Source organism: Aspergillus oryzae, chromosome 1 (assembly GCF_000184455.2).
Source record: "Aspergillus oryzae RIB40 DNA, chromosome 1".
Taxonomy (NCBI): domain Eukaryota; kingdom Fungi; phylum Ascomycota; class Eurotiomycetes; order Eurotiales; family Aspergillaceae; genus Aspergillus; species Aspergillus oryzae.
In genome coordinates, this window is record NC_036435.1 from 1,709,681 (window position 1) to 1,734,264 (window position 24,584).

General features: G+C 47.6%; 9 protein-coding genes across 9 annotated transcripts; 5 read left to right on the forward strand and 4 right to left on the reverse strand.

Annotated features, from left to right (window-relative positions):
- Positions 1-3,011: 3,011 nt before the first annotated feature.
- AO090009000640 (uncharacterized protein) lies at positions 3,012-3,428 on the reverse strand (the record flags this gene model as incomplete). Its single annotated transcript, XM_001817013.3, has 1 exon — positions 3,012-3,428. One exon carries the CDS (start codon positions 3,426-3,428, stop codon positions 3,012-3,014), a length of 417 nt encoding a protein of 138 aa, XP_001817065.3.
- A 139-nt stretch (positions 3,429-3,567) lies between these two features.
- On the forward strand, positions 3,568-4,659 carry AO090009000641 (1-(5-phosphoribosyl)-5- ((5-phosphoribosylamino)methylideneamino)imidazole-4-carboxamide isomerase HIS6; the record flags this gene model as incomplete). Its single annotated transcript, XM_023236146.1, has 3 exons — positions 3,568-3,867; positions 4,055-4,205; positions 4,340-4,659. 3 exons carry the CDS (start codon positions 3,568-3,570, stop codon positions 4,657-4,659), a joined length of 771 nt encoding a protein of 256 aa, XP_023088740.1.
- A 1,702-nt stretch (positions 4,660-6,361) lies between these two features.
- Positions 6,362-8,141, reverse strand: AO090009000643 (Elongator subunit ELP3; the record flags this gene model as incomplete). The annotated part of the gene is made up of 2 exons (XM_001817015.1): positions 6,362-7,788; positions 7,841-8,141. 2 exons carry the CDS (start codon positions 8,139-8,141, stop codon positions 6,362-6,364), a joined length of 1,728 nt encoding a protein of 575 aa, XP_001817067.1.
- A 416-nt stretch (positions 8,142-8,557) lies between these two features.
- On the forward strand, positions 8,558-9,934 carry AO090009000644 (succinate--CoA ligase (GDP-forming) subunit alpha; the record flags this gene model as incomplete). The annotated part of the gene is made up of 7 exons (XM_001817016.3): positions 8,558-8,721; positions 8,790-8,818; positions 8,894-9,020; positions 9,077-9,139; positions 9,197-9,222; positions 9,285-9,367; positions 9,434-9,934. The coding sequence occupies 7 exons, from the start codon at positions 8,558-8,560 to the stop codon at positions 9,932-9,934; spliced, it is 993 nt and encodes a 330-aa protein (XP_001817068.1).
- A 2,016-nt stretch (positions 9,935-11,950) lies between these two features.
- Positions 11,951-13,775, forward strand: AO090009000645 (uncharacterized protein; the record flags this gene model as incomplete). Its single annotated transcript, XM_023236162.1, has 5 exons — positions 11,951-12,230; positions 12,298-12,495; positions 12,559-12,627; positions 12,715-13,161; positions 13,222-13,775. The coding sequence occupies 5 exons, from the start codon at positions 11,951-11,953 to the stop codon at positions 13,773-13,775; spliced, it is 1,548 nt and encodes a 515-aa protein (XP_023088741.1).
- An 837-nt stretch (positions 13,776-14,612) lies between these two features.
- AO090009000646 (RFX family transcription factor) lies at positions 14,613-17,289 on the forward strand (the record flags this gene model as incomplete). Its single annotated transcript, XM_023236170.1, has 3 exons — positions 14,613-15,247; positions 15,306-15,623; positions 15,672-17,289. 3 exons carry the CDS (start codon positions 14,613-14,615, stop codon positions 17,287-17,289), a joined length of 2,571 nt encoding a protein of 856 aa, XP_023088742.1.
- A 1,378-nt stretch (positions 17,290-18,667) lies between these two features.
- Positions 18,668-20,025, reverse strand: AO090009000647 (uncharacterized protein; the record flags this gene model as incomplete). Its single annotated transcript, XM_023236176.1, has 2 exons — positions 18,668-19,397; positions 19,454-20,025. 2 exons carry the CDS (start codon positions 20,023-20,025, stop codon positions 18,668-18,670), a joined length of 1,302 nt encoding a protein of 433 aa, XP_023088743.1.
- A 994-nt stretch (positions 20,026-21,019) lies between these two features.
- Positions 21,020-22,406, forward strand: AO090009000648 (E1 ubiquitin-activating protein AOS1; the record flags this gene model as incomplete). The annotated part of the gene is made up of 4 exons (XM_001817020.1): positions 21,020-21,059; positions 21,143-21,200; positions 21,264-21,435; positions 21,492-22,406. 4 exons carry the CDS (start codon positions 21,020-21,022, stop codon positions 22,404-22,406), a joined length of 1,185 nt encoding a protein of 394 aa, XP_001817072.1.
- Positions 22,407-22,648: 242 nt separating this feature from the next.
- AO090009000649 (Ytp1 family protein) lies at positions 22,649-24,386 on the reverse strand (the record flags this gene model as incomplete). Its single annotated transcript, XM_001817021.1, has 5 exons — positions 22,649-22,965; positions 23,025-23,154; positions 23,224-24,066; positions 24,133-24,210; positions 24,264-24,386. 5 exons carry the CDS (start codon positions 24,384-24,386, stop codon positions 22,649-22,651), a joined length of 1,491 nt encoding a protein of 496 aa, XP_001817073.1.
- Positions 24,387-24,584: the final 198 nt, after the last annotated feature.

The following is a 24,584-nucleotide window of genomic DNA, read 5'->3' on the forward strand; positions in this document are numbered from 1 at the left end:
GCAACTGAAATAGGTAATTGTGCCTGGACTAGGCTACAATCAGCTTAGGGTTCCTTTGCGTCGACGGACATACTGCAATGCGCGGAAAGGATTACGGTTGTCTCATCCCCAAGGTCACTAGTTCGGGAAACGTGAGAAGAAATTTTCTCGGCTTTCTTTTTCCTTTTTGTCTAAAGAAATTTTCTTTTTCTTTCTTTTTTCCCACTTGCGATGATCATTGAGAGAATATGGAACCTGGTCTTTGGCCCGCTCAGTACGATGGGTTGTTGCTTGATCGGCCATGGTGAAACTGTAGACGATCTAGAAAAACTTCTCTGAAGGTTCAACTGTTCATGTTTACGAGGTCATTGTGTAAGTCTTAGGTACTATTAATATCACAAGTTCGAATTTTGATATCATGATGCCACCGTCTCAATGGTTGCGTCCTAATTAACATATACTTTGCCGAAACATAGCCAGTCTGACAATACATGGATACTATGTTGGTCAGATTTAGTGCAACGAGCGATAAATGAGTGTTGTTGTATAGACTTGGGGAAGGTTTTGTTTTTGTTTTTCCCCTTTTTTTTTATCTTTTTCTTTTTGTCTTTTCATTCTTCCTATCCTTTCCATTTCCTTTTGCGCCCCCCTCCCCACAGTTTGAACCAAAATTCGAGGCACCTGGATTTCAACTTATGCCATATGGAGTAACTCATAAACAGGGAACTGTCCAAGTGGACGATTGGAGCATTTAGTCTCCAGTCGACTTAGCACATCTTGGCGCTACTAGACTGCGGGTGACCAAAGACATTTTCCGAAGTTCTCCCCTGGTGGCACCAGATGGATTGGTCTTAGCTTCTTCGTGTAGACTAGGAGAACAAAGTACAGATGTGGACTAACCAGGACAGAGCAGCATTGGCGTATGAGAAAGGCTGCCAAGAGGCTGGTTAAGCACTAAAATTGGTGATTACGCATTCTTTGTTTTTCTTTCTAGGTGCACTCTAGATGGCACTTTTAGATACGATCGGCTTTAGTGTTGCCATCACCCTGACCACGGTTTCAAGTCCATGACTCGCATCCATGATACGATAGTGATACGAGAGCACGGCGTGCAACTGCGTGCTAGTCTACCTTTAGGGTGCAGATAAAGAGTTTTGGTCAACAGGTCGTGACTCGTGATGAGTGTGTCATATGCCTGGCTGGGTTCTTTGCTTTGCTTGGAAGGGCTGCGTGCAGAAATCTGAAACGACTAATGCATGGTAGAAAATCCCCGGTCAACTCGTGATTTGCTATCTCTCCTGGCAGTGGGCACGACCCTATGCTCGAGTCCAGGTATGGAGCAGTATAAGGGCTGGATGGAGTTATATCTTGCTCTGATAATTGAGCACTATCACCGCACTATTCTATCCATGGTGATTAATGTATTAATAGGACTGGAGAAAACAGCTGGAGCCATGCAGGTACCCTATCGCCCTAAGGTAACCGGTGGAAAGGGACTGCAAGTTCGGTGTGGAACTCCTATGACCCAGATTAGTGCAACTGCAGAGACTATAAACTCAATTATAACAATTCCTATGCCCCGTGCTAAAACTCTATGGAAAGGATTGAATAGTAGATCAATAGACGAGGATATGGGATAAGCCTTTGATCCGCTCTACCACGAAAATTATCCCAACATTGCGACATTGGTACCTCCTACTGGAGAATTTTAAAAAGAGAAAAGAAAGGCGCGGTTGTGATGTCTCTCAGTTCAGGTCCACCGCGGGCACAGGTGTCCTCTATGTTCATATACTGTATATACATATTATGTTTACTGTGTACTCAGTGCTCGTTTAATGAGAAATAAAAGCCCACTCACGGGGAACTACCATGTCCAGAATCAGTCTAGAAAAACGGAGGATTGTCTCGGATTTTTTAGGGGCCCCATTCCTCAAACTTAGTTTTCCTCGGAGGTTTCACCATATCTAGGACTGCGGAGTTGGAACGTGCTTCGAAGGAAAAGCGCCCTAGAATAGCCAAAGAACAAACTTCTCGAGTCCTAATGCTCAAGACGGAAGTCTCAGGACGAACTCCTTACAGGTGGATAGTTTGCCGGGTGCCGTCCATTTGTCAGTGTTGCAGCGTACTCCTCAAGCTAACACAGCACAACGGACCGGGGTATATTCTAAATCCTTAGTTAAGTTCATCATCACCAATAGTGGATGGAAAGGATTCGCGAAGGATGGATGAACACGGTGGCGAGCACAGGACGAGCGGGGGATTGGCAGTAGAACTCCCATCGTTGCCCATGTGAAGATACTAGATAGAGACAATACCAAAGCCCCTGATCCAGGCAACGATACTCCGTAGACATCTGTCATTGACCAGGATTGTTGCGATGATGCTATTTCAACGAAGAAGTTCCGAGAATGTTCCGGTGTAGCAGGTAAATCCTCATTGGAATTGCCTATCAGCACTGCTTGCTATCCATCAACGGCGCCCTCTGGTCTTGCTTTTACCGGACCGTCGTGGGCCTTGGATGGCAGATAAATCTCGTTTGCTCAAATTCAGAGTACCCCCTGCAAACTTTCCGATGGAGGGTCCCCCGACGCCACGCTCCCGTCTTCCGTTGCTGGGCCTTGCTTTAGGTACAGGTTTCTCAAGGATGATTCCGTTTTCTTTAGCTTCCCGGCGACGTTTATCATCTTTCTTCTCGGCTTTAGCTTTGATGCCTCTTCGGTGCGATGACGGCATATTTTGATGGTACAGAGATGCCTTGGCACCAAGCGATTGCATCCGCAAGTCAAGAGCTTTTAGTCGATTTTTACCGGTCGGCGCAAGATCCGACGATGACTCGAGAAGATGAGATTCTTTCAATAGCCGTTGTAGTGCAAGATCATTCTTCAGATTTGCGACGTCATCGCCGTCATCCTCGTCTTTGCTTGGTGAGCTCTTAATAGCTGCCGGTTTAACAGAGAAGGATGGCGGCTTCGCGGTCTAGACATCGTCATAGGATTAGTCCATGTTCTAGAGGACACATACATATCGTGCAGCTATACCATGAAGGCTTTGCGAGCTCTCTTATCCATTGATTCCTTAGCCACCGCGGACAAGTCGTGGTGCTCGACTACCTCAACTTTGTTTTCTTCGTGCCCATCCTCTGAGACGCCATTCCATTCAGACTCAGGCTCAGATTCTTCAGATTCGTTGGTACCATGCTCATCGTCGGATCCCTGGGCACATGTAATATGGGTTTCAGGCACTTCTAAGGGCTGAAATTGAGCTTCGAAAAATTTGCGGAAAATATCATGGCTAGAACTATCGTTCGTCGTAGTGGTTGTCGCTTCGTCTTCCTCGGATGTCGTAGATCTCGACACAACATGTGTGTCTCTTTTTCGCTTTCCAATCATCATTGAGTACCTAGTTTTTCGAAGCGTAGTTGGGCTCTGAGAGACCCAAGTTCGAAGCATTTCATGGCGGCCAACTTGAACCTATCTTTTTCATAGTCACGTGTGATAAGATAAGCTGACCCCTCGTGGGATTTCCACAATAATGATATATCGAACTACAACACAGCACCAAGTTCAAAGATCCATTGGAGCACACAAGATGACCAAGTTCCGTCCTTGTATCGATTTACACTCGGGTCAAGTTAAACAGATTGTTGGAGGGACACTGAGCAATATCCCTGCGGACTTAAAGACGAACTATGTTTCTAAACTTCCAGCTAGTCATTACGCAGAACTGTACCAAAGACACGACTTACGCGGAGGCCATGTCGTGATGCTTGGTTCAGGCAACGATGCAGCAGCAAAAGAAGCACTTAGCTCCTGGCCCAGTGGCTTGCAGGTCGCCGGCGGAATCACCGATAAGAATGCTCAGTATTGGATAGACCAGGGTGCCGAGAAGGTGGGTTCTATTGCTTTGTTGGATGTCGTCTGTATCTACTTGGTTGTATATTTGGGTCTAGTCGGTTGTGATTCTCTCGCTCTTGCAGTATATCAAAACCACCTCGTTCTCTCTTTTGCCTTCCTTTCTTCCCTCTTGTTTCCGTCCCTATAAGCCGCCGCAATAGGTACTGATTGCCCTTGCATAGGTTATCATCACATCATTCCTCTTTCCAGAGGGCAAATTCTCTCTTGAGAGGTTGAAAGCGGTTCTTTCTGCTCTTGGAGGTGACAGATCGAAACTGGTTCTAGATCTGAGCTGCCGAAAGAAAGACAACACATGGTTTGTGGCTATGAACCGTTGGCAGACCATCACAGAAATGGAAATCAATCAAGGCAAGTTTTGCTTTTTGCCTTTTTTATTTATTTATTTATTTATTTTTTTTTTTTTTTCGTTGTTGTATTAGGCGTTCCTAGGCGACCTATGCTCGAAGGAAAGAAAAACATTCCCTATACTGACCAAGATAAAGAATCCATCTCGCTACTGGAGCCTTACTGCTCAGAATTTCTTATTCATGCCGCAGATGTGGAGGGTCTGCAACAAGGTATAGATGGAGAGTTGGTGTCTAAGCTCTCCGAGTGGTGCTCGATACCGGTTACGTATGCAGGCGGTGCGCGGAGCCTAGAAGATCTTGAGAAGGTTCATTCAAGTAGTCGAGGAAAGGTGGACTTAACTATCGGCAGCGCGTTGGATATCTTTGGTGGTTCCGGTGTGACGTTCGATGAATGTATTCAGTGGAATAAGACTCACTAAATTAGCGGTGACTTAGAAATGTGCAGATGTAGCTGGTCCGGTTTATATAGATATATTTCTCTCTGTTCCATGGTCCGAGCGTCGCTTGAAACATCAGTCAATATATGGAGCCATAGGATAAGGCCAGAGAAGATAAACAGCTAATGCGTCTCTTTTTCTTTTCTTTCCTCTCTAAACTAAGATAGAAAGGAACGTAATTACCTGTAATGTCAAATAACGCTTGCTACGGGGTTAATAACTTCATACTGGCGCGGGTCCTGACCTTGTTGCCGAAAGCGGCTTAGGCGCTAGCCCTCAATCGGAGCTCTCCTCCCGCCTGGTGAACATCATCTATGATAGCCGCCCTCCTTGTCAGTTGGACTGGACTAAAGCCTCTCACGCCTGCTCCTCTTGTTTGTGTTGTGTTTATTCACACATCGCTTTTGTAATATCATCAAAGCTGAACCTAGTCGAATCACTGAAACACTGTATCAGTCGGTTGTTCATCGCATCACTTGTCTTCGAGATGAAGCCTGTCGTGTCGGTGTTGAATGCGTGGTCCTGGTATGTCTTTTACCAGAACAATTCTATACTTACTGCGAACTGACCGAATATCCTTGCAACATAGCGCGATCATATCCCTTTTCGCTATTGTCATCCTCTCGGTCCTCGGATCGTTATACAAGGTTCGTTTGCTGCCGGATCCGCCACCAGATCTTCTCGCTTGATGATGGCGAACTTTGTTGTCTGTCCTGCGTGTGGTATACTAGGAGTGGTAGCTAATCGAGATACTCATAGAAGGAGCACCACGGCTTCACCGGCTCAGAGGGTGAGCCTGAGGATGGCGCTGCGGTCGCGGCTTCGATCTTCACAGCCGTGTTTGTATATGCCGTACGATTTGCCCTACCTTGACACAGTAATTAGAATACCACATCGCTGACAGTGGCAATCTATAGGCCTTTTTCGTTTTCTGTTCTTTCCAGGCCTATCTTCACGTACGAAACCGCAGGGGAGGCGCCATATCGCTTAACTAATTCGCCACTATTGTTATACCCTTCTTTTCGATGATGAAATTCGCAAAATTTGATTCTTTGGCCATACCGAGATATAACTATGTTGCCCGATTGATACCACGGAGTGGTCTGGAGTGAGACGTGATAGCCCGTACATGCAGTATAGCGTATGCTGCAGCATCTGCCGAACGGATGATGACCTGATGTCCCCTGCTTCTAGGTACCTGTGTACATTATGTATCATGGGCTCACTGACCGTCTTGCTTCCTATTGTTTTAGGCTTAGCTTTTGATTTGCTGTTCTAAGTGCTTTATTACTGGTGTCTCCTTGTGTTGTACATAAAGTGTTGGTTGATATAGAATTGGCTTTCCTCACTATTCTTTTGTGCATATGGCTTATCATACCTTTACGGGTATCCTGCTATACTATGAGGCTGTGCGCCTGTCTGGACAGCTGAGTACGAACTAGTGTTCAAGGTTGACAACCAGTTGGCTTCACAAGCGTGCATGCACTTCTATTTTAGTTTATGTACAAGAACGTATCCTTTCCAATCTTCGGACACAGACGGATTATTTTTGACACCTAGAATGCAGAAAGACCCGCCCTTCAGAACGCCAATGCCATAACCCCTCCCAATCAGCAAAACTTTTCATTGAATGTTGCTCGTCCATCATCATAGTCATATCAGCCAATGCTAACTAGGGCACACATTATAGCTCTTCATCCTCGATAGGGTCCAACATCTTGGACATATAAGGGCCATCCAAGGTATAGCCTAGACGCGCGTAATAACTACGCACGCCCACACCAGAGATGACACTGATTTTCTGGCTTCCGTGTTCCTCCCGCGCGATGCGTTCTGCTTCCTCCATCAACAAAGTACCAAAACCACGGTGCTGGAACTTGCGTGGATCACGCCCATGCAACGGCACAGCAGAGCCATACACGTGGAGCTCACGGACGATACTGGTTTGTTGGCCAGTAAATTCAGGGCGAAAAGTGTGTGTAGGGCTGCACTTTCGCAACCGCAACAAGCCGATTAGAATGTCTTGCTTGGGATCCTCGTAGGCAAGGAAGGTCTCCCAACCTCCATTGGCTGTGTAGTCGCGTCGAATAAGTTCGACCTGGGATGGACGAATCTTGTTCTTGACTTCATTAATGCCGACTTCACGGGTACGGACGTCCCGACATGTGGTGCCAAAGTCCTTCATCCTGGCTAAAGCAAGTTCACGCAGGTTGCCATTCTCTACACCTGAAGTAACCAGCGGCATCGGAATATCTCGTTGGACACGGTAGATACGGGTCCAAGGAGGGACTAGGGCAAGAATACGAGCCACAAGGTCAACCAAGGCATTGGGAGTATAGTTCTTATAACGACCAGTCCTCCATAGTTCATAGAGGCCAGTGCCTCGGATCACTAAAGTTGGGTATATTTTGAGACCGTCGGTTCGAAAAGCAGGGTTCTCGAAGTATTCCTGGAATTGGAATAGGTCACGTTCCATCCCAACGTTCGGCAAGTCGGGCATCATGTGGCTGACCACCTTAAACCCGGCATCCTTTGCAAGCTTGAAGGTTTCTGCAACTGCAGCAACGGTGTGGCCTCGATTTGTGTCTCTGGCAACATCTTCGTACAAACTTTGCACGCCAATCTCCAATCGTGTACATCCATACCTAAGCATGCTGCTCAAATGTGTATCCAGGCAATAGTCAGGCCGAGTCTCAATCGTAATACCAACACACTTCACATTGCTCATCTCACCGGCCTGGACGGCTTCGTCGACGTTGTCGGTCTGATATCCACTCAACGCATTGTGGAGCTGGGCGATGAACGATTCGCGATAATCCTCGGGTAGAGACATGAACGTTCCACCCATAATAATATATTCTACTTTGTCGACACTGTGACCAAGAGATTTAATTTGATCCACACGTCCTCTGGCTTGCTCGAACGGGTCATAACGTGCTCTGATAGCACGCATCGACGTGGGCTCATACCCGGTATAGGACTGAGTTGAGTACTCGAAATCGGAGTCGGGTCCACCAGGGCAGTAGACGCAAATATTACCGGTGTATGCGATATGAGGACAACGGTGGGGTTTGCTCATCACGGCTACAACGGCGATACCCGAAGACGTTCCTAGGTGACAATTAGAAAGTGTCCAGCTGTAGTCGAGGGACTAGAGACATACTAATCGGCTTAGCGATTAGTTTGGGAAGGATGTATTTCTTGTAATGTTCCGGGACAGCAGCAATAATGGCCGTCAAGGGCGGCAGATGGGCCAAACTGTGCTTTTTCGCGATTTGGTTGCGCAGTCTGTTCAGATTAAGATCTTTCTTTGGCTTTTTGGGATCCGTTTCAGCTTCATATTCTCGAATAAGGACGTTAGCAATATCAGAGCAAGCTCGCATGTAACGTTCATTCTCTGGAGGAAGCTTTGCGTTTGTCTTAGATTTGGAGGGTGGCGGCATAGTCATTGTGGCCGTCGCCATTTTGGAGGATTTACCACCACGGAGATGGCAAGGAATAGAATCAAGGAAGTCTTAGAGGGATAAAAAAAATAAAATAAAATCAGATAAGAATATTTTCTTTTTTAGAAAGAAAAAAAGAAAATCCAATTAATGTTACCCCAGATGGTGATCGGTCTAGGGTGGTTTGGTTTGGAGGGGCCGAATATCAAATCAGTATGCAAGAGGAAAAAAAAAGGCCGAGGAGACTGAGCCGACCGCCCGCGACAATTCGGGTCCGCTTAAAGCTTTGTCCCGAAAGTTGAAATCCAAACCGTCCCCGGCGCGTTCCTAACTGCTATACCGATCAATTTCCCTTCTCCTCCACGTCAACTTTCACACCTCTGGTGCAATCTCCCCTCCTCCCTTTCATTTTATATCCTCTACTACAGGATTTCGTCATGCAGGCCTTCCGCCGTAGCACTGCCTCTGCCCTTAGGAATGCTGCCGCTGTGCAGCAACGGGGATATGCCAATGCCCCGGCCTACGCTGAGACCATTAACAACCTTCGCATAAATGCGGATACCAAGGTTATTTTCCAGGGCTTCACTGGCAAGCAGGGAACGTATGTATACTTTCGATCAAGTGTGGTTTCATACATGATGCTGACGTTGCATTTCTGTCCTCCCGCAGTTTCCACGCTGAGCAAGCCATTGCCTACGGTATTTTTTTCCCCTTCACATACCTCAGTGATCGATATGTGCGATAATATGGACAATGTAGCTTACAGTACTTAGGCACCAAGGTCGTTGGTGGTACCAACCCCAAGAAGGCCGGCTCGACACACCTTGACAGACCCGTTTTCGCAAATGTGCGCGACGCCGTGAAGGAGACCGGAGCTACTGCTTCTGCTATCTTCGTCCCGTATGGCTCTACCCTTGATCGTGGAGGTCTATAAACATGTTGCTAATTGGCTGCAGCCCTCCCCTCGCTGCTAAGGGTATTGAAGAAGCAATTGAAGCCGAAGTTCCTTTGGCTGTTTGGTAAGATGATCGTGGCCTGTATAAAGTCATCAACCGCTGATACACTGTATCTTCTAGTATCACTGAAGGAATTCCTCAGCATGGTAAGTTTGCCTGTATCATGCGAACTATCTGTGATTCCAGAGTCTGACTGGTATTCTACTAGATATGGTTCGTATCACCGATATCTTGAAGACGCAGAACAAGACTCGTCTAGTCGGACCCAACTGCCCCGGTATCATTGCTCCCGTAAGTTACAATCGCCTAACGTGTCATCTTGTGGGTATATTTGGACAGATATTTACAGTGGTATAGGGCCAATGCAAGATTGGTATCATGCCTGGGTTCATCCACAAGCGTGGCCGTGTCGGTATTGTTTCCCGTTCCGGTACCCTGACCTACGAGGCCGTCAACCAGACCACTCAGGCTGGACTCGGTCAGTCCCTCGTCGTTGGTATCGGTGGCGATCCTTTCTCCGGCACCAACTTCATTGACTGCTTGAAGATCTTCCTTGAGGACGAGGAGACTGATGGTATCATCATGATCGGTGAGATCGGTGGTAGCGCTGAGGAGGATGCTGCCGAGTTCCTCAAGGCCAACAACAAGCACAACAAGCCCGCAGTTGGATTCATTGCCGGTATCAGCGCTCCCCCAGGCCGTCGCATGGGTCACGCTGGTGCCATCGTTAGCGGCGGCAAAGGCGGTGCTGATTCGAAGATCTCTGCTCTTGAAGCTGCCGGTGTCATTGTTGAGAGGAGCCCCGCTTCCCTTGGCAAGGCTCTGCTCAACGAGTTCGTGAAGCGGGATCTGGTTTAAGTAAGTGAGCGTGGGATGTGAGTGAGTGGGGTGTGTGATTGAACCAGCATGTGGCATCTCACTGCTGAAACCTATATTCTAAATCTGCTAGATGATCTTCTCTTGGCCACTCCTGTACTTTTCCTGTTTCATGTTCTCCTTTGTTTAGAGATGCTAGGGAGTAATTAGTTTCCTCATGTAAATTTTTCTCTTTTGTTTTGGCCCTTGCTTTACTCCGTCTACTACTTGCCTACCGTAGAATGTTTCCTCACTACAATTGTCTGCAACACGCAATGCCGGAACCAATAATGTCAAGCCCTTGGAACTGTTCTTGTGAGATGTGCATGTCAGTCGGTTGTACCATGGAGTGCCCCCTTAAAGATAGAAAAGATGAACAACCTCAATTGGGCAAAGATGCTAGCGTTGAAGATCATCGGGAGTAACTGGAAAGGGGACCTAGATGTGATTCTTTAGTTTACAGCTCTCATACGTTTGCCCCAAGGTTATAAGAGCCAGGAATGGATTACATTCAACCCCCTATCTGTCGTAATTCTCCTCAAAATAGCTACAGTGGCTGGATTTTCCGCAAGCCGAAGTTTGGGCGATCGTCACGAACGCAATTGATGCCAAGACCACTGGGATTTATGTAGTATCCTTGCTAGCAGACGGAGATCTACCGAATCTACCAGGGAAGCCGGCAATCATACAAATCAAAAAGACAATAAAACCCTGTAACATGGGTGTGTCGATCACTCAGGGACGATCTTACGCTAGCCTGGCTTGACCTGAACCACCAGCTCGTCCGGACCCCGATAAATCCCCTACTCAATCAGATCCTTTCGTCATTAGCATCTTTTTCCTATCAGTCTATTTGAGCTGTTGTGGGTACTCCCTATTTTTGACCTTCGTCGTGGCAGGCCCTTGACCGGCCTACCCCTGGCACATATCAAGATGAGATTGAAAGAATGATAGCAAAGATAATGCATGCTGCACGAGTACGGATGGATTCTTGCGATCGTACGTCTTCCTCGGTCATTATTGCCTCAGAACTAAAGGGGGTGGGGTTCTCTTACGCTGTTGATTCTCGAACGGCTGTGTTTCATGTAGGTAAGATATGATCAGGCACAGGAGGCAAATTGACACAGCGACTCTACGTTACGTGGCAATTACGCTTCAAGCCTTTCGGGAAGGTGGAGCTTATGGGGCCTTATCAGACAGTCTCAACTCAGGATTCATTCTAGCATTAAAGGTCAAGCTTGGGTTAAATGTAGCTCCGCGTCACTGAGGCTGAGGGATAATCTTTCATGGTAGACTTGAGTAATGACTCCCCGGTAATAGGTGTTTTCCATCTTTGCTTACCATAGGGCTTTTGGTTTCACATTACAATTTGGAATGCTTTTCATTTAGAGTCTTGCATATGCACGGGATGCTGCTACTAGTATGCATCTCACTGTCTGACGCGTCTCTCGGGGTTATTTGTTATGAATCATTAGGCTCACATGGAGGAGGCCAAGTTTGTATACGCTCGCTAACGATCTGTGGACCCACGGGGCTAACATTATGTATACATGTTTCTATCTGGGATTTGTCGGCCGAGGGATAATGACCCGTAGATCATCCCTCATACTTTGGTGACTGCTGCATGAGCTGCCAGAAGGTCCTCTCTATGCAGCTCAAGGCCACCTCTCCGCTGCCCATACACAGGAGAATAGTTCTCCTCAAGGTCTTATCAATTCAGGCCTTAGGTCCCACGGAGTGACGATCTTTCCTTGCACTCCACATGTACTGTTCTATTTGGGAAGGGAGCTAGCAAGGCTCCATGTATTGTGGATCAAGTAACTTTTCTCCTGCTCCCTTGGGTAGTCGATGTACGCCTTGGTACTAGAAGTATATAACCCTCAATTAGAAACTGATTTGGCGCTGGGAAGTTTGATATCTATGCTATCCGTGGACATCCTCCGTTTAGAGTATTTATAGCTGAGATAAGTATCTTCGGGGAATTGATTCCAGAACTATACTTTCTCCACCGCTGTAATCATGGCTACAGCAAGGTCAGATACCGACAAGGCCCCTATAGTCTCTTTTGTTGAAGAAGATGAGAGGCAGCCATCCGACTCCCAGCTCGAAGACCAAGTTACCCAATCCAAATCACATCATATTTTCTCTCGTCGTAAAAAGTTGCAAATGGTATGCATTGTTTCAATGGCTGCCATTTTCTCCCCCTTATCGTCGAATATTTATTTCCCAGCCCTGGGCGAGGTGTCAAGGGTAAGTGCGACAAAAACAAAACACAGCCTGTGCGACCTTTCGAGGGATGGTATATTGACCAAGCTCTATGTAGAGCCTGAATGTTAGCATGTCTCTCGCCACCTTGACAGTCACAGTATACATGATCGTGCAAGGGATATCACCCACGTTTTGGGGTTCGATTTCAGATGCTACAGGGAGGCGTCCAGTCTTTATTGGGACGTTCATTGTGTACATGATTGCCAACGTTGCCCTTGCTGTGTCCACCAAGTACGGAGAACTCATGGCTTTTCGTGCCCTACAGGCTGCTGGTAGTGCGGCTACAATTTCCATTGGTAAGCTTGTCCCCATTAATAGCCAAAGGCCAGGTATAAGTTGCTTACAGGATCACTATTTAGGCGCAGGTGTCATTGGTGATATCACCACTTCGGCGGAAAGGGGAAGCCTGGTGGGTATATTTGGAGGAGGTAAGATACTGGTTAGACCCATTCTTCGTTTGTATTGGGCACTTGGCGGACACCATGAACGTATGGATATAAGCTGACACATCGAAGTTCGTATGCTTGGGCAAGGGATCGGCCCGGTTATGGGTGGCATCTTGACTCAGTATTTAGGTTTCCGCTCGATCTTCTGGTTTCTCACGATATGTGCCGCCGTGAGCCTTCTGTCTATTCTTATATTTCTACCTGAGACGCTGAGGCATATCGCTGGTAACGGTACTGTTAGGCTGAGAGGTATCCATAAGCCTTTCCTGTATGTGGTTATCGGACAGAAGGGAGCCATAACTGGGGCCGACCCCGGCCAGAAGAAGCCTGAATTGACATGGCGTGCTATACTTGCTCCTCTCACATTCCTTGCAGAAAAGGATATTTTTGTTACGCTTCTCTTTGGAAGCATTGTTTATGCGGTTTGGAGTATGGTGACTTCCAGCACCACAGATCTTTTTCAGGATGTCTATCATTTGACATCATTAGAGGTTGGCTTGACATTTTTGGGGAATGGTAAGGCACACTGTCACATCACTATGGCTAGATAAAAGTTTGCTGATTGCCACCTGTTAGGGTTTGGATGTATATCGGGATCGTACCTGGTCGGCTACCTTATGGACTATAACCACAAATTGACGGAACGCGAATACTGTGACAAATATGGCTACCCATCTGGTACGCGGGTCAATTTGAAATCTCACTCGGATTTTCCTATCGAAGTTGCCCGAATGCGTCACACTTGGTGGATTGTTGGGCTATTCATCGTGACAACTGCCGTCTATGGAGTCTCACTTCGAACACACATAGCGGTTCCCATCATTCTGCAATACTTGATTGCCTTATGTTCAACGGGAATATTTACCATCAATAGCGCATTGGTCATCGATCTTTACCCTGGGGCCAGTGCAAGTGCAACGGCAGTTAATAACCTGATAAGATGCTTGGTGGGAGCTGCTGGAGTGGCAGCAATGCAACCCATGCTGGACGTGCTGACTCCCGATTACGTCTTTCTCTTGCTTGCGGGGATCACGTTGATCATGGCTCCTCTATTATGGATGGAAAGTCGATTCGGAGCTTCATGGCGGCATGAGCGAGAGATGAGACTGAAAGATAAAGGTTGTACATGAAAAATCGCGTAGATCGATTCTGGGAGTCTGGTATGTACTGTACATAGATAGATGCATACATAATACATACATAAAGCTGTACATCGTACATACACTCCCTGAGCGGATGCGCTTTTTACGGTACATCATTATTACTGTACCTCGTATCATATCTCTTGACTGCGATCATCCCTTTGTTGTGTTTGTTTATTACCGGAAAAGAAAAGCCAATACCAACGAACGAACTAACTACAGGAATGCCACCTTATATAATCTCAGCCACACGTGACCGCTCCCGCAAACAAGCAAAAGCAGTCGTTGCTTGAGGAACGCCGATCTCTGTTTATCCTCCTTCCAGCTCACGATTCTTCGACCTTGAAACGCGGCTGCTATGAGCTTTCCATAGCAAGTCTGCTGCTAGACCGACCCTATTAATGCCCTAAAGACCCGACTTTCGACTTGACTTTGATTAGGCTCTAATCTCGCGAGGTTCCCCTGCGGTACGAAAACGTGTGGTTGACGGTGGCTGGAAGGGATCAAAACAGACGCTATTGCCCGTGGTTACCGACCGTCTCCCACCCAACAGCGAGGGAACCAAACATCGTGGTGTGCTGGGGCAGATCCAAAAAAAGATGCCTCCTGAGATGGGTAAGAAGCTGCATCCACCTCCTGCAGAGCCTCCGACTTTCTGTCATTGGTCTTAATCTGTCTCTCCACTGCCGTACTTGTGTGTAAATATTCGCCGGTGTTGGCTAACTAACCGAATCAACAGGCCGAGCTGCCTCGCAGGCCTCAAGTGCTGCATCTCAAACAACGCAGATAGTAGCGCCACATAGTCGTCCCGCGACAGCAGATCTCATGAGGTCGCGCTCGGAAACCGTAGTATCAAGGAATGGTCGCCGCCCAAGATCTAGAGGCTCTACTGCCAGCATCCATTCCAACACCACCCAACAAACCCAGGACCAGCAGATTACTGATGGATTTCCGCAATTCCTCCCGGCTCAAGCCAACGCCAGCCATAATGTCTTTGGAGGAAACCCTGAGGAAATCATTATGCGATTTGGTCAGCAACTTTCGCATCCCGTGAGCGGTTCTTCGCTGGACCCGACTATGTCTGATGCTCATCACCCCGTCCTGCCAAGGGCTGAGGATTTCCCAAGTCATGCGATGCATGGCCACCACCTCTCCCACCATTCAATACCCCCAGGTATCCATGGATTATCTTCCTTGCCAATGCCGCAGTATCAAGCGATGTATGACAGCGGGATCGAGAATCATGTCCCAGAACATGTTCTAGAGGAGAACGAGAATTCCGAGGCTGGCGCGAAAAAGAAAAAGGGCTCAAACTCTTCTCTTGCGAATGACAATGAACTGCGAAAACTGCTACGGCAATACGAAGGGTATTCCTTGAAGCAAATGGCTGCGGAAGTCCTTAAACATGAAGGAGCTGGGGGTAAGGCTGAAAAGGTAAAGCAAGTCTTTGCTATGATATGGTGAGCAACGGAATGACCCAATTATATCGGTTGCAATTTGTTCCTTACGCGCTTCTAGGTTGAAGGAGAATTGCAGAAAAAGCAGCGGTTCTGTTCGGCGCGATCGTGTTTACTGCTGCTATGCAGAGAAGTGTGGAACCGAGCGTGTTTCCGTTTTGAATCCTGCTTCTTTTGGGAAGCTCGTGCGAATCATATTTCCCAACGTACAGACTAGGCGGCTCGGAGTCCGGGGAGAGTCCAAATACCACTACGTCGATTTAACAGTCATCGAGGAGAAACAGCAGAAGCCTCTCCCCTTGAACCCCCAGATCCCAGCCAACACAACCGGTTCAGCCGCATCCACAGAGCACAAAGTGGGAGAAGCCATGCAGAAGAGGTGAGTTCATCACGGAAGAAGCACGTCAATGTATTCGAAACTGATCAGAACTAGTGTTAGTATCGCACCGCAGCCTCCTGCAGACACTGCAGTTTTCCCTTCGCCTACCACTTCATTCACTGCCAGATCCTCGGGGAGTTTCCCGAGCTCAGATTGCAGTTGCCATACTTCGTCCCGGTCTAGTGGCGATTCCACAGCTACCCTTGAAAACGTAGCAAGCCATTCTGGAAGGATAATCCACCAGATGCTTCAACTACCAACCACCGAAGACTCATCCATTGATAATGACACTCTACAACTTCCTGACATTAATGACTATGTCCCCGTTAATACGGATTCGAAGGTTGCTGCTGCCCTAGCCGCCCTTTATCGATCACATTGCATTTCTGTCATAGACAGCTTTCGATACTGCAAAGAGCGGAATCTACGACATTACTTCTCTGCCTTCCACGGGACGCTAACCGTGCCAGTACAGAAGCTTCTAACACACCCTAACCTCGCCCCCTGGATAAAGGAATGTGATTGGCTCATGTACCAGAAAATGATTGCATTTGTGGCACCGCTTACAACTCAAGTCGTTCCGAAGCTCGTCCTAGACACCTTTAGCTCGATCTCTCAGAGACTTACCACCCATATCGCAGATACGTTCAAAGCGCAACCGATGCATGTCTCCCTAGCAAGATTAATACCGGCGCATATATTTTGTAACCTTCTCCGGCACATGCTCGATGTCAATCAATCCGCCAATGCAGCCGCAGCGTGGCTGTGTCACCCTGATAACAGAAACCAAATGTGGTTCGACTTCAAAACGCTGGTAGACCCAAAGGAAATGATTTCTAAAGCGAATATCCCAAGCTGCGCGGAACAGGCCACCGAACAAATTCTCAAGCATGATGTTCGAGCCCTTCTCACTCCTATCACCGATCTGAACCCTGCCGCCGCCCATCCGTTCTACACAAAGCCTGATTCAGAAGGAAGCATTCAGTCACATAAGTATCCTGTGCAGTCCTCAACGGGTGATGACTATAACTTCCCGGATAAATGGATATCATTCATTCTCAATTTACCATTCGCGTTTCCAAATCACCGTACGAAATGTATCATAGAGAAGATCGATGCGTTGTGGGATTGCATCCTTCGTCGATTAACATTAGGGGGAGCTCAGAGCTTTAGCGCTTGGTGGATGACCAAAGTATTCTTTCATGAAATGATGCTTTGGCAAGCGGAAAAAGGTGGTTTTATGCGCTATACTCCGAGCACATTGCAAAGCGCGAGTGCGAGAGCAGATCAACAGGGACCAAGTAACATTCCCATGAGGCAGCCTAGCTATCCAGACTCTGTTAAGAATGGATCCTTCACGGCTCCTAACACACAAAATACTGTTGACTCAAGATCTGGATTAGATACGCCTGCCTCGGTAGAGAGTATCCACCCGGCTCGATCCTCTTTGGAACGTTCACAGGTGGACGCAGAACCACAATCTAACAACGCTCCTAATGAAAAGCCAGCAGACATTTCCGAAAATATTGCTAGCTTTCATGCCTCAAACAATGATGATAGCGCGATTGACCTTGACGATGATTCAATGCTAATGACCGTGGGCAAATACGGCGATATGATGGCCTCTGATCCAGCAGATGCTGAAGGCGATGTTGTCGTCATATAAGCTGACTATACATATTCACTTGATTTCGTCAAAGTTTTGGAAAAAAAAGAAACAACCAAGTTTTCGTTTGTTTATGGGTGGAGTTTTAATCCTCATTTTAGGAGTCTTGTTTTTGGTTGGTGATTATTTACGTTCATGTACAAGGAAGTTTCGGCGTTCGACGATCTTCGCACGAGAGACGAGAAATGAGCATCGGTCGAGATACATCAACCTGCCGCACTGCGGTCCTTTCAGGTTGAAAATCATACACATTTAATAGCGTGGTTGATCCCGCTCTGAATCGCTTATTGCTTTCTTTGAGTTTTTAGTTTCCCATGTCAGTGACCGACCTGTTGTACATAGATTCCGGTCAACCTGTTTGCAGATGATCTACAGAACTTCTCATTGTCATGGTTCATTCCACGACGCCTCATTTTCCTATACGCTCTTTTAATTGCTTTGGATTACCCTTTTCCTCTTAGGCATATTGCATTTCGTTTGTTTAGGGTCTTTGACAGGCTCTATACCATCCGGGCAGAGAGGATTGTGGCCACTTTAAGTCTTGGACACGGTTGGTTAGCAGACAGGCCGACCTTTTTCTTACTTTACAATTGGGGTTTCGCTTTATTCTCGCATAATTTTGGCCAGCGCCTTGCTACCTCTTTACCTAAAGGACAGTTGACCGTTCCAATTCACACCATTCCTCTTTGCTGTCGCTGGCTCCTCGGGTAGCTGGCGTCTTCGACGGCTGGCTTGCCTTCCGTTAGTATCAAATCCAGGCGTCTTCTATAGTGGTACTGATTGACTGGGTTGGAATCCTTAAGTTCAAGCCTCTTCGTAAAACGTTGATGATCTACGCCCCCAGTGTTTGCCGGATTTACTTTCACTATTTCATCATATGACCTTCGATTGCAAAGCACCATGTTGCATTTCAATTGCGCGTGGGAGGAACTCACGAGTACATGTTGATCCACAATATCTAAGCTGCCATAAGCTCCATAGGACATGATTTGATGAGAGGAAATACGCCAATAGTACACGCTGCGTGATAAATCTACTTGTACGAATGGAGTGAATATAATCATGCTGGCTGGCCGGAAATATAATCGAAGGTGAAAGTGGCTGTGACCTGGACAGTTAGGGCATCTTTTTCATAAGACTCCACCATTTATATTCGAATAAGCGGACATAGTACTTCGGTAGTCTAGCATTATGTCACAGACAAGAGCCCGTGAGGGTTATCTACCTGAAACCTCCGGCAGGGAAGTATCTTGGCCCAGCATAGCCATGTGCTATGATGCTCTGTATATCGATGTTGCCTCCGTCGTGGGGGCTCCATAGCTTGATCAGAATGTATCGCCCGGAACTATAGATATTGATTAGCTCTAATCCTACGGGCTCAACCGCATTGGAAAGAATAGGGGCCATACGGAGGTGGATCGAATGTAATGCTGACCATGCTCTTGGTTCGTTCAATGAAGAAACGAGCGTGAGGTTTTAGCAATTCCAGATTAGGATTCTGAGCATCGGATCCAGTGTGCGGACCAGAGAAGGATGATTGTGGTATAGGCTGAATGATACTGGGGACCGGACGTCGTCTTGGCTGCCCGTTTCTTTCCATGACGTATCGGCGGCGCATGGATGTCACGCGCCTGAGTAGCTCGCGGTGTCGACGGTTGTACGTGCTTAACTCGGATGTATCTTCATCGCTATCGCTGTCATCGCTTTCCGAACAAAGAAAATCATCCTCCATCTGGTCCATCTGTAGTCTCTCAACATCCGCAAGTGATGGTAAGTCGCTCCCATATCTTCGATCGCCGTGATCACTATTCTCGGAACGCTCATCATAGTCTGTTATAACCCGAAACCCCGACACCGGGTCAGGGATGGTGCCTGCATTTAGTCCTGTAGGGTCACTGATATCGGTATCCGACTCTGAATAAGAGTCCCGGCCAGTCAGAGACTGTAGGGGATGCCGGTACGCATTCAGATATTCCTGGGAAGGCTGCATTTCAGTCCGACGATTTCGCCGGCTTCGTCGAGAAGATGTATACTGGATTTGGTACTGGGCTGTACGGGCCAGAAGTTCGTCGGAAGTCATGGATACGAAAACCATTCCTTCTTGTATCCTGGTGAATGGTTATTAACAAACGGTGATTAGCCAAGCTGCTCAGATGTAACATACGGAGCATCGTAGCCAGACTTGGGAGCCTTAATCACAATCTTCTTTAAGCAGAACGGGGTCTCTCCACGATGCTTCAAAATCAGATTACACCGGTCTGATTTTGTACAGTAAACAGAAGAGTCATTGCGAAGGACGTTCTCCGGCCATGTGCTTTCACCATCGGTTTCATAAGTGCCTCCATCGCAGCTAGCCAATTCCATCTTGAGAGCTCCGGACACAACCTGACCGTACTGACCGTACCGGAAGCTCTGTAAACCCTCTCTGTTGTCATCTGATTCGAGCTTCCTACGTTTGATCCTCCACCGGTCCCCATCCGCTTCCCCAGGAATGCCGATGGCAGTTGCGGTATGGGGTGCGGATTCGTCTCTAAGCTGATTGGAAGTGGGGCCTTGGTTCCTTCTTTGTCGACCTGTCCTACCACTTCCCCTGGGACGAGTAGAGTGTCCGCTAGAAGATATAGAAGAATCGGCAGTACTGGTGCTAGAGTCGGTGTCCGTCGCAGCGACATTTAGAGCGTGCAATCTCTGCATGCCTGGGCGCGGGATGTGTTGCTGGATCTGTCTATCAACCATTGCTCCAGTCTCTTCGAAGTTTGGCCGGTCCCGCACACGGCCGGAGCGATATTCTTCTATCTCTTCGTTTAGAGTCTCTAAGGCGCGGGCAGTGCTGTGGTTACGTTCCGAATGCAACAGATCTCGTAGATGCTGCAAACTGTTTCCAGTAGGATAGTGTGGTCTATCACCGGCACGGGTTCCACGAGGTACACGAAGAGAGGCGGGAGGATAATTGTAATTTCCCGACTACAATTATAGCCAAGATAGTCAATACACGCCGAATATGAGGTACACAATTATCCTTGTACAAAAGGAAGTCTGGGTTGGCGACGGGATAAGGTACTAACAGCCCGACACTTGACGTACCATTCTGTATATAAAGACGATCCGCGGTTAGTTCAACGGCCAGAGGTAGGAGGGGAAGAAGAACTATATCGGGGAAAGATAAATGGGTTATGATGGACCAGCAGAGGAGGAATTAAGGGGAAGGATAGGTAACCCACAGAGTGTACAAACAAACCACCTGGAATGACCATAGACAAAAGAAAGGCCAGGTCTGGAGTTGATCGGTGAAGATGATAATGATGGCCAAGTGATAAGTGCGGGTTATCGCCCGTAGCGTCACACGTGATGCTGGGGTATATCCGTCTATCATTTATTCACTTACTACCCATACTGCTTCCTACACTTCTTTCCTTTGCTCTTCTCAGCTCGACCAGAACTTCAGTGGACAGACCTTGGCACTTCTTAACCCAAAATCCAAGTTGCCTCAGCTGTCATCTACTGATTTGCCCCCATCCATTCGTTGCGCCTCGACTCTCTGATAGTTCCCGCCATCCCCGGCAGACCGCGAGCGCTCTGTTGACTCTTAAATCTATTGAGCCCTCATCAATCCCGAAGCGCTCTAGCCCCATACCTGCGACTTCGTGCAAAGCAACACCATCTGACTCGTCGCTAACCAGAAGGTGAACCGCATCGTGGGAATCCGGTTGGACACTATCCACCCAACACCATGGAGCCACAAAGCAATACAGCTCAGTCTATCAGTGCAGGTAAACATACCTCTATGCACTCTCAAAGATATCAGTGTACGGAGCATAGATCGAAACTGATGTAAGGGCTCTTACTTGAACAGATGAGATCGCCTTGTATGATCGCCAGATCCGTCTTTGGGGTGTGAAAGCTCAGGAAAAGTAAGCTGGCATCCTTCAATGACGCGCATTTTGCGCCTAGCAGGATACTTACATCTCATTTAGGCTACGATCGGCGAATATACTTCTAATTACCTTTAAGGCATTGGCAAATGAAGTTGCTAAGAACCTCGTTCTCGCTGGTATCGGCACACTGACAATTGTTGACCATGAGACCGTCAAGGAGGAAGATTTGGGCGCCCAATTTTTCGTCACGGAAGAACACAAAGGGCAGAATGTAGGCTGCGCCTTGCTGGAGAACTATGAAAAGGGGCATGCTAATCGTGAATCAAGCGCGCGCAAGCGGCAGCCTCCTCAATACATGCAATGAACCCAAGAGTTCAGCTTCGGATCGATACAGATGACATACACACGAAGCAACCCGACTTTTTTGCACAATTCGATGTCATCATTGCGACAGAGTTGGACTTCGCAATGTACACCACCATAAATGCGGCATGCCGCATCGCAAATCGTCCATTCTACGCAGCAGGGCTGCACGGGTTCTACGGGTTCGTATTCGCAGATCTAATCTCACACGATTTTGTTATCGAACGATCCAAGTCAAACGTCCCTTCGGCTACCCAAGAGACTCCGACGCGGAGCATAGTTAATATCACGACGAAGAAGGAAAACGAGAAAGTTATCGAGATGGTTACCAAGCGAGAGACATACTCGCCTCTGATTTTGGCAAATACATCTCCCCTCCCGGAAGACTTCACTCGTCTGCCACGGAAACGGCGACAGGTCACCCCACTCCTTACTTGTCTCCGAGCACTGTGGGAGTTTCAAAAGCTATCCGGAGGCTGTATGCCAACTTTCTCTCGTCAAGACCTGGAGCTCTTCACTAAACTCGCCCGTGATGGCCATCAAGAATTGAAACTGGATATTAGTACCCTCGACTCGGAATTCTTGCGCACCTTCTTGCAGAATCTCGGAAGTGAACTAAGCCCCGTTGCCGCCGTTGTCGGTGGTAAGCTAGCCCAGGACGTGATCAATGTATTGAGCGTCAGAGAGCAACCTATACAGAACCTCTTGCTCTTTGACGGCGAAAAGTCCATCGCTCCTATCTACCCCTTACACCCATTTTTCCCTCCGGAAGTTGAGAATGCCATGCCCGTCATTCATCCTGCTGCGAACTCGATCCCTTTGAACGGCGATCTTACTTTGCAACAACCAATTATTCCTCCCTCAGGAGCAAGCGTCTGAATAGCAGGGGTAGAGAAGAAACATTAGACGCTAAAGGTGATCACCATTTTGTATTCTATGAGACCTGCTGTTCTGTTTAAAATCCCTCGCCGTTTAGGGCATAATTATGATTTGTATGATAGACCAAATGAGCGTATTATGATCTGCTTTTATTTATACTCCTTGAATCCCTGAAATAATTTGAAAGAATGTAGACGATGGACTCAATTCACCAAAATCTCTCTGCGGGGAAGCTCGTGCTATCAACCCCTCGTAGTCTCTTTTCTGACTAGAGGAGAACTCTCCTCATCTGTGACTCTTTGGGAACCCATGGTATGGCTGTCTGCAGCTGCTTTGCTGTCATCTTCCTCGTCAGATATTAGGCCTTCTAGCTCGTAGGCCTCTGCGTCATGAATGTGCTGTGTTTCGGAGTTTGAGCGAACATGGCCGTTGAGGAAGCTGCCGTTTGCGTGAGTGGCGCCCTGAGCTTCCTCTTCTTCGCTCGAGGAGCGAGCAGGCAATTTCTTCCCAGAATCAGGCCATACGTGTACGGCATAGATGTGGAGGAGGATGTTGACAACTAGATATCATGTCAGGAAGAGTAAAACGGTAAAAAATACCCAGAGATGCTCAACATACAAAGGAATAGAACGAAAGCAATGCTGTACAGGATCAAAACGTATGATACATGAGTAATTCCTGCGTCATGCAAAAGTTGCATCTGCTCCTCTGTGGCGCCCATGAAAAGGAAGCCCGAAGCATACAAGAGCTACATATTGTTAGCTAAAACATATTCACTTTCGGGTAATTTGCACCCCGATAAAACCGGAATACTTACGAATGGTGGCAAATACTGGAAACTGTTGGGTTCCGAGCCATCTAAGCTCAACGTGCTTCGATCCTTCAAGACAAAGGAAATCTCGATTATTCTGGTTAGACCAGCTGCCATCAGTGTATAACCAAAGATAGTGTGAATCATTGTGCTAATTTCCAAGAACTGCGGATGGGCAGACATGGCATAGCCAGTTAGAAGAATGACAATAGCTGGGATCAAATTCCGCTTCGGCCGACCGTTGCGGTTACGACTCAGCCACATGCCCAAAAGGCCAGCACACCACCAGACAATTCCCATAGTGGTATGTTGCAGATCATTATGGCTCCAGTCACTTCCCCACCGATGTTCTGTGAAAGTATTGACACATCCCCAGGCGGCAATAATCAACGAGTCGAAAAATTCCTGGCTTCGGCCAGAGCGACGTAGCCAAAACTGGCCGACAAGAAGAAGGATGGTGAGCATGATCCCGTAGGCAATGAAGGCGCTGCCCATGATAAAGTGGGCTAAACACTGTCCCAGATGATCATCGTGGCAGAAGCCCATCGCGGTTATGCCGCCAAACAGCATCTGAGCCCAACTAACAACTGGCATCGCCTTGCCGATAACGCCATGCATTACAACAATAACCCGGCGAATGCGTCCATGGATGCCTTTAGAAAGGTGCAGCTTAAGGTAGAAACCAATAACAACTTGTACTATCATCATGAGCATCAGAATATTTGCGAAGGAAGCATGGATGTTCTTTGAGAATTGGCGGCCTTTATGGGCATGTCCCAGGAAATAGGCTACAATTGCCACAATCGTGCCAACTATTTGTAAAGGAACGTGCCATCGTGAACGTACAACCTGCAAAGATACACGTGTGAGGTTAGATGACGGTTGCGCCCGACCGGAGGGAATAGCAAGACATACCCCTAGAACCATTCCCAGCGGAAATATGATACCAAAGGCAAGCCCCATCAGAATCATATGCACCCACAAAGTCGAGTCCTGCCTCCGTCAGTCTTGTCCGATGGGATTGGTCTATCGATTAAGGCACGTACAATGGGTTCTCCCGAGATAGCGGCACCCTCGGGAACATTTTCATGGCCACCATGGCCCAGTGCGGGTGAGACCAGAAGTAATACAGCGAGTAACCCCCGCGCATATGATTTACTCAGCATCATCTTCAAGATGGTGCGAAATAACTAAAATGACGGATGGAGGTAGGGGAAGTAAGACTTTAGATGGACGTCGATTTGGGCAAAGGATAAGAGGATAAGCCTTTAGCACGGGTACTCGGGGAAAGACGCAAATCGGCCGTCTCGGATTGGCGGGGCCCAACTCCACTGCTTAGTGCCTGCACTAACCCCAGTCTAGTTAGT